At 42.9% G+C, this 12,121-nt stretch overlaps 1 protein-coding gene across 2 annotated transcripts in view; it reads right to left on the bottom strand.

The window, feature by feature from the left end:
- COX10 (cytochrome c oxidase assembly factor heme A:farnesyltransferase COX10) overlaps positions 1-12,121 on the bottom strand; it is a 110,618-nt gene that overhangs the window by 88,618 nt on the left and 9,879 nt on the right. For both annotated transcript variants that reach the window (XM_074160148.1, XM_074160149.1), the window contains exon 4: positions 11,591-11,715. In XM_074160148.1, the coding sequence (XP_074016249.1) occupies positions 11,591-11,715 (125 nt within the window). The remainder of the gene's footprint in view (positions 1-11,590; positions 11,716-12,121) is intronic.

Here is a 12,121-nt window from a genome sequence, read left to right as displayed (position 1 = left end):
AGGACTGCATCCAGGCGGGACTTGAAAATCTCCAGAGAAGGGGACTCCACGACCTCCCTGGGCAGACTGTTCCAGGGCTCTGGCACCCTCACTGGAAAGAATTTTTTCCTCAGATTTGAATGGAATTTCCCATGTTCCAGCTTGTGCCCGTTGCCCCTCGTCCTGTCACTGGCAACCACTGGAAAGAGTCTGGCTCCATCATCCTTCAACCCACCCTTTAGGTACTTGGAGGTATTAATAAGGTCTCCCCTCAGCCTTTTCTTCTCCAGGCTAAAGAGTCCCAGCTCTCTCAGCCTTTCCTCATCAGGGAGATGCTCCAATCCCTCAATCATCTTAGTTGCCCTACGCTGGATTCTCTCCAGTAGTTCCCCGCCTCTCTTGAACTGGGGAGCCCAGAACTGGACACAATATTCCAGTTGTGGCCTCACCAGTGCAGAGTAGAGGGGGAGAATGACCTCCCTCGACCTACTGGCCACACTCTTCCCTACACAGCCCAGGATTGCATTGGCCCTCTTGGCAACAAGGCTCAATGACACACATCATTACCTCTTTACACTGGAAAATCACCAGACTCTGTTGCAATACAGATAGTAAGTGTTAAAATTCTGTGCTACTGCCACACATACAAAGGGAAGGATCCTCCATAACTTGTATCTGCCATGATCTGCAGACTCTACTTCAAAGACCTGTTATGGTGCCTTCAAAAATTTAATGTTTAAATGCCATAGCACTGACACAGGAGCAAATCACCGCTATTACATATGACGGGGAGTTTTCAAAACTGGAACCAAACCCACCTATTGGTGCATCACTTCTGTCAGAGCGTGCTTTATCACGCTCTTGGTGACCCGCTACCCTGACAATCCCAGAAGTGCTCTTCTCACAAACTATTTATGGAGTTTGAAGGAAAAATCAGAAGAATTATGTCACTGTGGTATCTGTGCCAAACTACCAGGACAGTTAAATTCTATATAAAGATAACAAAAAAGGATCAATGTGACCAAGGGAAAAAAAAAAGAAAAAAAGAGTTGAAATAATTAAGCACTTCATACTACACTGTCATCAGACTTTCTAGTATTAGTTATTGCATGGGCTACAGAGATATTCACCCAAATATGCACGTGTTTACATCAGACCCCAATTGAAACCTGAAATACAGTAAGTCAGCTTTCCCACATGAGAGTTTCACTGTTAATAAAATAGCTCATCTCTTCAGCCTCACAGTTGCAGCCACTGCTCAAGAAAGATCCTTTCTACCTTCAGTGGGGAACATCCATAGCAATTCCTGCTTCGCTCTTTCCTAGGAAAAGCTGTGCAAGGACCCTCCTCATCCCTCTCCTCGTAACCTCGAGGTATCTCCTCTTTCTTCTCCCTGCTCAGCTACAAGAGGAAGAGAAGATTCCCCTGGGACACCTGCCTGCCCAAAACCCACTACTGAGCTCTGGCAGATCAGGTCAGACTTTCCACTATGCTTTACTGCAAAATCTTGCAGCTTTGGATAAAAAAAAAATAAGTCAAAAGCCACATAAGGTAAATGGACATCTCGCAGTCCATACAAACAAGAATATTACAAGTGCTTACTCCAGGCTTGCTATCAAGCCCGGATTAGCCCTTTGCTAGCCAGGGCCACTCGTCATGGCCACTGCTGCTCATAACTGGAGCGTGTAACAAAGACAAAACAGAATAAAACTGTATTAACAGCAACGACAGTCACGCAAAATTAAAGAAAGAGGCCTTTTACTCCATTTTACTGCACATAAATCCTGTCCAACGTTACAAAGACAAAGTAGAATCTGAACTCATGGCATTTACACGGTATTTTTTAACAATGGAAATTTGAAGAGAAACCCCTAAAATAATTCCAAAGGAAAGAGATTGTTAGAATGCTCTGGGTTTGTGTTTCAGTGAGCTATTCCCCAAAGAAATGGTATTGGTGGGCTGTTTCAGGGAACCAGGAAATCATTTTCCTTAACCCTTGTGAGTCATACTTCACCCCACACTCGTTATTTTCCGTCCAGCAGAGTACACAAGGTACCGGATCGCCGTGTTTGAAACCGTGAGGAGTCTGACTCAAGGCAATAAACAGGATGAATATAACACCATTTAAATTACAAAAAGAAAATGACATTTCACTAATTAACTAATAAGATTAGAATTTAATACTCGCATTGCTGAAGAAATTCTCAGTCATTTGGAAAACATCAAAACACGTATTTAAAGACTGACAAAAAAAATATCGACTAGTTATTTTCACTTTTCCTCTTCTAAGCTTAGAAAGGCAATACCCCTGTGGATCAAAAGGCCAGATAAATCTTATTAAGTACTAGGTTCTCCCTTTTGTCTAGTGCTCTCTCCACATTCCATCATTTCAGTCCTTTGAAATTCCTTTGTTCTGCCTGTGATCAGGGTTTCCAGGGGAAATCTGGCATTGGATCTAAAGGGAACCCCACACCACTGAAGTATTCCCGACAATTAATCATGTGGTGAATTATTTCTTTCTTTTCCCCCTACCTCACTTGCCCCCGCTATTTCCAGAGAACCTTTTAGTGCGGTGCTAACGAGACAAAACTTCCTGTAGTATCAAAACGCATCGTCTTGAGGATTCATGTATGCACAGAAGTTACACGCTTTCTGCAGTTATAACCTGAAAGGTATTTCAGAATAAAATCAGGAGTTTTCTTCTATATTCACTCTATCACCAAAGCGTACGTGGATGAAAGGGCAGTTTCGGACGGGGAAAAAGAAAACACAGGTCTTTGCAGTGTCCTGGCAGCGTGAAGGAGGCTCCATCCCCACAAGCCACATCTTCTCCAGAAAATCCCCTTTCCCATCCTCCTGCTTTCTGGTGTTCATACAGGACACAAGCTGCTCACCAACAAACGCAACCCGGGAGAGAAATTCCACGCCCAATATTTATACTGATTGCCCCGTTAACTAAATAACAAACAATGGGACCTACTTATTGTCTGCATCTACAGAAAAAACGTCCTTATCAGATCAGGAACCATCGTGATCCATAACGAAGGGGAACAACATTAAACGTAACTTTTCATCCATTCTTTATGGGTTTTAATTTATACAAAATGTAACATAAAACAAAGAATCAAATCAATACATTTTCATTTAAACTCCTCTAAAATCTGAAGCTTTATGCTACTAATGAATGCCATGGACAGAGGCAAAGTAGTAAAAAAGGATGCCGGTTTATTTATTTTCATTGTTTTGCTGAACATCACACTTTGGTGACTGGGGTCTAAGTGTCCCCTCCCTCTAGGGCTATGGGAACCATCCACTTTCTTTTGAAGACTCTTCATGGCCAATACTCCCACAATACGCATATGAGGAAAAAGAATTTCCTCCAACAATGGTATACATTAATTTATAATATTTTTCCAAGATCCTTTATCAAGTTTCAGTTGTAGGTCAAATATTTACACCTTGCAAAGATAATCTCTGCATTTAAAATTTATCGGTCCTTCAGAGGTTGGTTCTCATTAGTGCTCATCATTTCCACTGCTCGTGAAATACATCTTCACAAGCTGTGCCATTCCTACTCGATATCAAGGATCCCTACACGCTAACTTGATCTAACTGTTGCAATTATGAATCATCCGATGGAGCCCGTAAGTTATGATCTTCAATGACCGCTAATGAAGGTTGCCTAGCAGTTAAAATATCAAAGCAGCATATATCAGCACACTTTAGAGCACAAGATAGACTTCCAGTGTTGCGCTTCTCTTATATTTATTATATACTGTAAATTACATCACAGGCTGCCTCCAACGCTGACAGTCCTGGACTCCAGAGTTAAACACCAGGTTTTAATAACCACTCCTGACAATCTTTTGATCGCCGGGGGGGGGTGGGGGGTGAAGGGGGGCAGATGAAAGGCCAGGCCGCCTGCTGCAGGCAATCTGCTCCCTCAAAGCAAAGGGGACTTCAGAAGGTGACAGAGATGCATCAGGTGTTAATCCCCAACTGAAGATCCAGGAGTGGAGGCTGACGGACGCACTCGCCGCTTCCAACCCGAAAAGGGGAAGTGCCGGTCGGGATGCAGGCAGGAAGGGAAAGGTGCTATTAGCCAGTCATGAAATATTTTCATTTGGAAACCCAAAATGTTGGAAAGTCATTTTAGGCTCTTTCTAAATCACTTTAATCACTCAACTATCTGATTTTTTCAAATACGGTGTATGGAGCGAATCTTGTTGGCATTTAAAGCAAGTTCTCTCATTCAAACCCGGCAGTGTAGTCATCTGCCAGGGGAAGAAGCAAAACCATAAAAATAATAAGTTTTCAGAGCTTTCAAAAAGTGGACAAGACAGAACTTTGAGGGGATTACTTGGGAAAAACCTGCATCAAGTGGAAGTGGGCTGGATGATCTGACAGGGTTCATCTCCTCCAACTTGGGTCTGAATTACAGCATATTAACACATTAGCGTCAGAATAAAAAGTCCCCACTACGTACCTTCAGACATCCAATAAAACACGTATTTAGCAAGAAAAGTTTAGGTGTGATGAGATAACACCAAAAAACCACTTGGTTTGGGGGAATATAAAAAGAACTGTTGCTGTTCTCTCTTCTGTGTTGGATTTCTTCACTGGGAAGTACAGAGAGAGGAGTCTGAGGGGACTACCAGACTCCTGCTATTTTTCTTTTCCACTTCTTCAATAATCCAAGTGGCCACCACTAACCATCACTTTCTGTGCATTAGTTTAACCCTTGCTTTATTTTTTTTTTTTCTATTGCTTCAATCCTTCTAAAAGATTTCTCTATAGATGTGCTCAGAAACCATAGCAGCACTCTCCGAAAGGAACACAATCACTAATGTCACATCACGTTACATTATTTTTCACAGCCACAGAAAGCAAACAGTTTCCTTGGGCTCTAATAGTCCAATATGAACCATTTTTACTTCTGCGATCAAAAAACCTGCATTAAACATCTCTCAGATGGGGAAACTGAGAAACAAGTTGTATTGCAGGGCCTCCAATCAGGCTAAAACCAGAATATTTAGAAAATGTGCAGAAACAAAAGAAGATACAAGCACAAAAACTCTGTGCTCACAAGATTGGTGGGACCAAACCACACACAAGCCTCCCAGGTTCCTTCTCACTCACAAAAGCCGTTTGATGGGGCAGGGGGGCAACAGAGGAAAGAGGAGTTAATACTTAAAAACCATTTCAGACGCTGCGTCTCATTCACATAAAATCCTCATCGTTACCGCGTGACAACTCTGAAAGAAAATGTGGAGTTGATAAGGAGAAGCCTCTGCTCCGCTATGGAAGCTGGCGGGACATCTCCCACCCGCCCTCCTCCTCCTCCCACGATGCAGGTGTTCACAGTAACTAATTCCTCATGTTCTGGGTTTTTTTCTTCCCCTCCTTGAAAAATGAATTACCATTTTTACTGGCCCAGCAAGCTAAACCAGTTACAGCCAATATATCTTGAGAGAGGAACAAGGTGTTGGACTTCTGACAATCAGCGCCACGCATTCTTTCAGAACATTTACTTCAAAATTTAAAAAAAAAACCCTTAAAACTTACTTTTCCCTACTCCTTTCATCCCCGTTACATGACCTCCAACATCAAGGTAGCTCAGAAAACTACAATTAGCCAACAAACATCAACTCATTACGATTGAGCACAGGAACACAACACTCCAACTGATGACATCGTTGCGTGGCCCTTGTGGTATTATTTGGTTTATCTGAATGGGACCAATTCGTCCAGTTTATTCCCTGAAGTCCAAATATTGCTGATTAACCCATATTTGCAAAAATAACTGTAAAAACATTGCCTGCAGCCCATCACTGCAGCAAAGCACAGCCTCATCTACAGGCAATGGAGGCGTGATGAGGATTTCAGAACATTACGGTATTCTTAAGATCCAGTTGGCCCTTCTCTGGAAGATGGGGCAATATTTGCCTAAGTAGACTTATTGCTTTTTTAATAAAGTAATTATTTAAGTTGTTTTGTGAATATTGGTCAATCAAGTCACAACAGAACAGCAAAACATCACAAAAAGTGAAGACTACACCTATCCTTCTGACAGCGTAGGATAGTAAGTGGATTAAAAACTGGAGGAGAGGCTGCTCTATAGAGCATAGAATAGAATGGTTACAGTTGGAAGAGACCTTAAACATCATTGAGTTCCAACCCCCCTGCCCTGGGCAGGGACACCTCCCACCAGACCAGGTGGCTCAAAACCCCCTCCAACCCGGCCTTGAACCCCTCCAGGGATGGGGCAGCCACAGCTTCTCTGGGCAACCTGGGCCAGGCTCTCACCACCCTCACAGCAAAGAATTTCTTCCCCAGATCTCATCGCAATCTCCCCTCTTTCAATTTAAAACCTTTACCCCTCGTCCTACCGCTACACTCCCTGATCAAGAGTCCCTCCCCATCTCTCCTGGAGCCCCTTTAGGTACTGGAAGGCCGTTATAAGGTCTCCCTGGAGCCTTCTCTTCTCCAGGCTGAACAACCCCAACTCTCTCAGCCTCTCCTCACAGCAGAGGGGCTCCAGCCCTCTGAGCATTTTCGTGGCCCTCCGCTGGACCTATTCCATTTTGACTTTATTTAGCCTGGTGCCCATCACCGCAGTATCCAAACGACCATCACAGTTTGTCCCAATACAAAAGATCACACTCGGGTCCCCAAGCTGGCAACTGAACTCACATCCTGAATTTCACTCCTTTAACACCAAACCCATCCTTCCCACCCGTTACAGCTACACTTCTGAGGCATCATTGCTGTCAAGAGAGGATGACACTGAGGGCAAAACACAGCCATCAGCTCAGAGCCTGGAGGGACAGGGATGCTCACTGGTCTTACTGGTTCTCTCATTCTGATTAACATATTTCCTATATTTCTTCTCTTCACCTCTCTAACATCAGCTAAGACACTCAGTCCAGTCTGCTTCCTTTTCCAGGTACCATCAGTCAAATCCAACCACATCATTTTATCTCTCGGTTACTAAATTCAACCCATTTTAAACATCCTGCTTTCATCTTTCCAGCTCGCTCCCACTTTTTAACCACGCTGCAGTAACAGAGGAATGTACTTGACATATAAAATGTGCACGCGATTCCTTTAACATTTTAATGCCGTGTATTGTGTTGTAAACATCTCTTCATGTTTTATCTCCTCCTCCATAAATCAGAGGCTCGTATCTTAGAAGTCTCAAAAATGACATGTTTTCTCCCTAATATAAATGTAAGGCTCTACTCCTTGAAACTTGAGTCAGCTTTCAAAAAAATCATCAAAACCCAGAGCTACAAAAAAAGCAAAAGATTAGTAACTAACTTAATATCATTTTCTCCCACTCCATTTCTACAACAGTATAGTACAGAAAAAAAAAAAAGTTACAAAATTGGGCTTCACCAATCGGAAAACCAATGTTTTTATTATCTTTTGCCACTTGTAAGAAACAACACTAAGGTAAAAATCCCTGCTTGTGTATCCATAGCAATAGACAAGACTGAAAGAGTCAGGAAAGCGGACAGTATGGAAAAGTGATACGCTAGGAATAATTACTTGTTTTATTCAAGATTAGCATGCAATGTTTACAAGATTAAACCCCAGAACATATTTCCATTTCCTTACCATAACTGCAATTAGTAAGACTGATGTCTTATAATGAGATTTTCCAGTGGTTTTGGCCAGCTTAGTAATGTTACAGTAAAAACGTGTCTCAGCCTATTCCTTGGTAAATGCATTAAGTGGTTTTTATTTTATTTTTAATTAAAAAACACTGTAAAATATTGATTATTTTGAAAAGACAGAACACCAATAAAGAACACCTGTCCAAAATAACTTTCAGTTACTTCAATGATGGAAAAAAAAGAGCAAGCGCCATTAGAAATAGAGGGGAAAAAAAAGAGGAAAAGCAGTTTTAGCAGGTGGGAGTGAAAAGTGGTGACATGTTGTAGTACAACACGGACGGGCTGAAGGACGTAACGCAGTGTTGCGTGATGTGGAAGAGAAGCAGGGAGCACTGGATGAACGCGCCACGAAAATGCTAGATGAAGTGTGAAGTACAAGCCTGAAGGATGGCGATAGGAAGGAGTGAGGCAGAGGCAGAACTGCTGGTAGAGGACAAGAGAAATAAAACGCTATTTTTCTTCGGCACCTCCCAGCAGGAGTTCGCTCCCTCCGAGCCCACAGACCCAACACGCTCCACGGGAAAACCCCAAGGACCCACCAATATTTATCCACATCCCCAGAATTCATAACATTTTCCACCAGCCCGAGAGATTCTGTTTCTATCACACTACCGTCCAACATCAATTACTCCAAGAGACTTCTCCTGACGTTTTCTACACAAATGTTTCTAGAATGACCTCACTGTAGACCAGGCACCACGTTTCCCCCTAACGCAAGCCCACGCTCAAGTAGTTCTTGTCTCTATTTTCCAGGATATTTTCAAACACAACTTCTTCACTGTCATTTTGAAAAAAAAAAAAAAAAATAAAGTCATTGGCTTCTTAAAAATAATCAAGCAGTTAGAATTGTCATTAAAAAAAATATATTATTTTTACATGCCTTGGAAAGTACAGCTAGAATTGAGAATTTAAAGGCTGTGAAACCTCTTTGGAAATACATGCCTTTGGTTGATAAATAGACTGTACTTCTATAAACAATGCAAAAATACAATGGAGCCAACTCCCATAATTTTTTTATTATTACTTTCTTGTTAAGGACAGTGAAAGCAGGGCAAGAACCTCCACTCTGGCAAATTTTTGTAACTTTCTAGCTCTTGTAGCTAAGAAAAAAAAAAAGCTGAAAGTATGACATACAGCTACCTGAAATCACGAGCGGAAGTGATAATTTAAAAGATTATTTTGGACCAACTTCGTGAAGGAAGCAAATGTGACTTCTTGGTCTCTGTGCGTTACTTAGCACAATTCTGGGTCTCTCCCCAGTAGTTAATTCAACTTAATTAAATGGGGGTAAACTGGCCTCAGCTCCTACCAGATTGCTAAAATGAAGTGGTTGAGAGAACGAAAAAAACCTCAAAAAACCCCAAACAACAGAATTTGAACTGTTAAAAGTTTGTATCAACACTTTGACAAATATTACGGAATCTCCATTACATTTTCACAGGACCAGGCTCCTCACATCCTGTCCTAAATCACGGGGAGGAATCTTACACAATCGACACTTTACCTTCCCACGACATAGTTGGGGACCGTAAATCACGAACACAGATTTAGCAGGGAAATGAGGGGTGGGAAAGACGAGTTGCCCTTAAAGATGTACAGATTTATAGCAATATGGGAAGCGGAAAGACGGTTATCGTATAAAAAGGTCCTTAAGGGATAGCAAGGAGCAACAGGGGAGACATGAGTCATGAGCTGCCAGAGAAGAGGATGCGTATGGGGAGCAATGGACAGAGTGAAGTAGCAATAAAGGAAGTTCCAAGTCAAATGCGCTCCTTCCCAAAGGTCGAGACAGATACCCAAGCGAACGATATTTATCGACAATTAAATTCCCAGCCAATTCAGACACTGCACCACCAGCACCACCGGGAAAAGGACACTCGTCGACTGAAAGGATCCATTGATAAACAAGGTCCCAGACCACAGCTCTGCTCTTCTGCTTTCTTACCAACCCTGCTTCTTTATTTTCTTTAATAAGAGTAGTTGCCTTGAAGGTCTGTCTGTCTGCACAGGCAAGTGGCTCAACAGGAACGAGTGGGCAAACTTAAAGCGTTCAGCTGAGACGGTGAAAGACAGTTTCACGCTCCGTGAGGCTGGAGTGAGCTGCTCTGTTTAGGGGCATATTAACAGCTGCTCCTAGGGTGAGACAGCAGTGAAGAAATAGTGATTTTCTGAGTCCAAGCACAAAGTTACTGCACTCCCGACTTCCCTTTCCCATTCCAGCCAGCATCAAAAGTGTCAAACTCCAAATTATGGTGCAGGATTCCTGGTACTCTCAAGTACCTCAAGATTTTAAAAAGTGACTTCCAAGAGTTTCAAAAGGGGCTACTTTTGAAACAAAATACAACACTGAGCAATACACGGAAGCTGAAGACAAACAGCTGTTTGTGCTTGAGCATCATCTCTAGGAAGATCTATCAAAATCTCAAGAAAGACAAGTTTCACAGGAGTCTCTAAACAAGAAGTAATTAATTCTCCTCTTAGTCCAGTAGTATCCGCATCAGAGGCGAAAGTAAATATGACAGTAAATATTTCGAAGTATTGACAAGCCACAAAATAAATTTTTAATATTAAAAAAACTGTTGTAAAAGAAAAAAGGGAGGGGAAAGAAAACATAGTTCTAAAATTGTGTCAAAACCAAGAAAGTGTCTCCTTGTTTATGGACAGCTTTTCTACCCAAATTTTATGTGAAAAATACGTACATTATAACCAAGCGTATACTTCAGAAAATAGCGTGACTTATTTAAAATTATTTTTCAAGGCCACCTAAGTGTTTTCAAGTTAGGAAGGCCACCTAAAAATCATGCAGCATCTTTCCTATTTTACAGAGAGAACAGACACAAAGTTAGCTGCTGTTGTGGTGTCATGTGCTGCCTACTCCAATTTTAAGCTCAGAGAAAACGAACAGTAAAACTTGTACGTCCTTCAGTCTGAGCAAGACACGTGCTGACCGGGGCAACCTCAACAAGCACATTGGGTTCCTACAGCTGAGGTGGCACAAGGTGTAAACATCAAAGAGCCCAACCCAATCAAGGTGACTCCAGGTTGCAGATCACAGGGAACCTCCACACCCTGTGACACTTGTGGGGTCCCAGAACTCACACACACACCCCCCTCTCAAATCTCCTGGGTGATTGCTGGAACTCTGAAGTGCTATCAAAGGTGGCATTGCCACTGCCACTACTTTTTCCAGATCGTATTTATAATTGGAAGTAACTGTGGCTACTGTTCTTTGTAACTCCATTCAACACCACGAGTGTTGTTCCCCATTTACTAGTTAGAGTCCCCTTTGGGACTTTGGAAGAGCCTAACCGCAACTGTGCTTCACAGGTGGATCACAGGAGAGCTGAGAGACCAGCACCAAGCTCCACGGGCACGTTCATCCATGCAAGGAAGCACCTAGAACATCTGTGGCATGAAAGAGCTACCACACAACAGAGACTTTCAGTACGTTTTGCAGATGCAGGGGATTCCCTGGTTCCAGCCTGAGCAGACGCACACAAACCCCACTGAAACCCCACCAAAGTCCTACTACAGATGTTCAGAAAGGTGCTCTTAGCCTTTCTTTAAACAGATATCACAAGGTCATACAATAACACAACCGAGGAACCAGGCTCATAAGGCTGGAGCCCCCGTGGCTATTCTTACACTCCAATTACACAGTTCTTCCTATGTCATTTTCAGTGACCCATGCTCGGTATTATCAAGATAAACATTATTATTGGGAGGCTTAAAACCTCATCAACTCAATTCTGAATAAACACGCTGTACCTAGCAACTATGCTTTAATTCCCAGCCTTTAATTCCTTCCGCGGTGTCAGTTTTAGGGGCTCAGAGCTGCCGCGGCAGCTGAAGGCACAGCATTCCCAGCCCTGGCAGCCTTTCAGAAGCCACGACACCCCCAGTTCACGGAACGGGCAAGGAGATGGACTGACCTGGTTGATGGAGTTGGCAGCACAGGAGGCCAGTCCGGTTCCGAGGGAGGCCAGCAGGAAACAGGTCAGGTCAAAAGGGACCGGGGCCATGGCAAAGCCAGCAGACGCTGTGCTTACAACCAGAGCTGCAACACAACCGAGAGCACAGGTCAGGCATCAACAAGAAACCAACTTCTTTCTACAGACCACTAGAGTTAAGGTTGCTAAACCCTGTAAGAACCCTTGTGCAGATTAGCTTTTTACTACTTTTATGGATCAAAGGAGCTCCAGGAACTGCATACAATTAATACTAATACTCTACATAAAGAAGTCAAAGATGAGAAGGAGAACGTAGAGCAGCCTTTAAGGTCTCTAAGGTCTAAGGGAGACCTTAGAGCCCCTTCCAGTCCCCAAAGGGGCTCCAGGAAAGCTGGGGAGGGACTCTTGATCAGGGAGGGGAGCCATAGGACAAGGGGGAACAGTTTTAAACTGAAAGAGGGGAGACTGAGATGAGATCTCGGGAAAAACTTCTTTGCTGTGAGGGTGGTGAGA

The sequence above is a fragment of the Numenius arquata genome, chromosome 17, assembly GCF_964106895.1.
Source record: "Numenius arquata chromosome 17, bNumArq3.hap1.1, whole genome shotgun sequence".
In the NCBI taxonomy this organism is placed as follows: Eukaryota; Metazoa; Chordata; class Aves; order Charadriiformes; family Scolopacidae; genus Numenius; species Numenius arquata.
The sequence above is the reverse complement of the archived record's forward strand: the minus strand, read 5'-3'. Positions and strand labels throughout refer to the sequence as shown.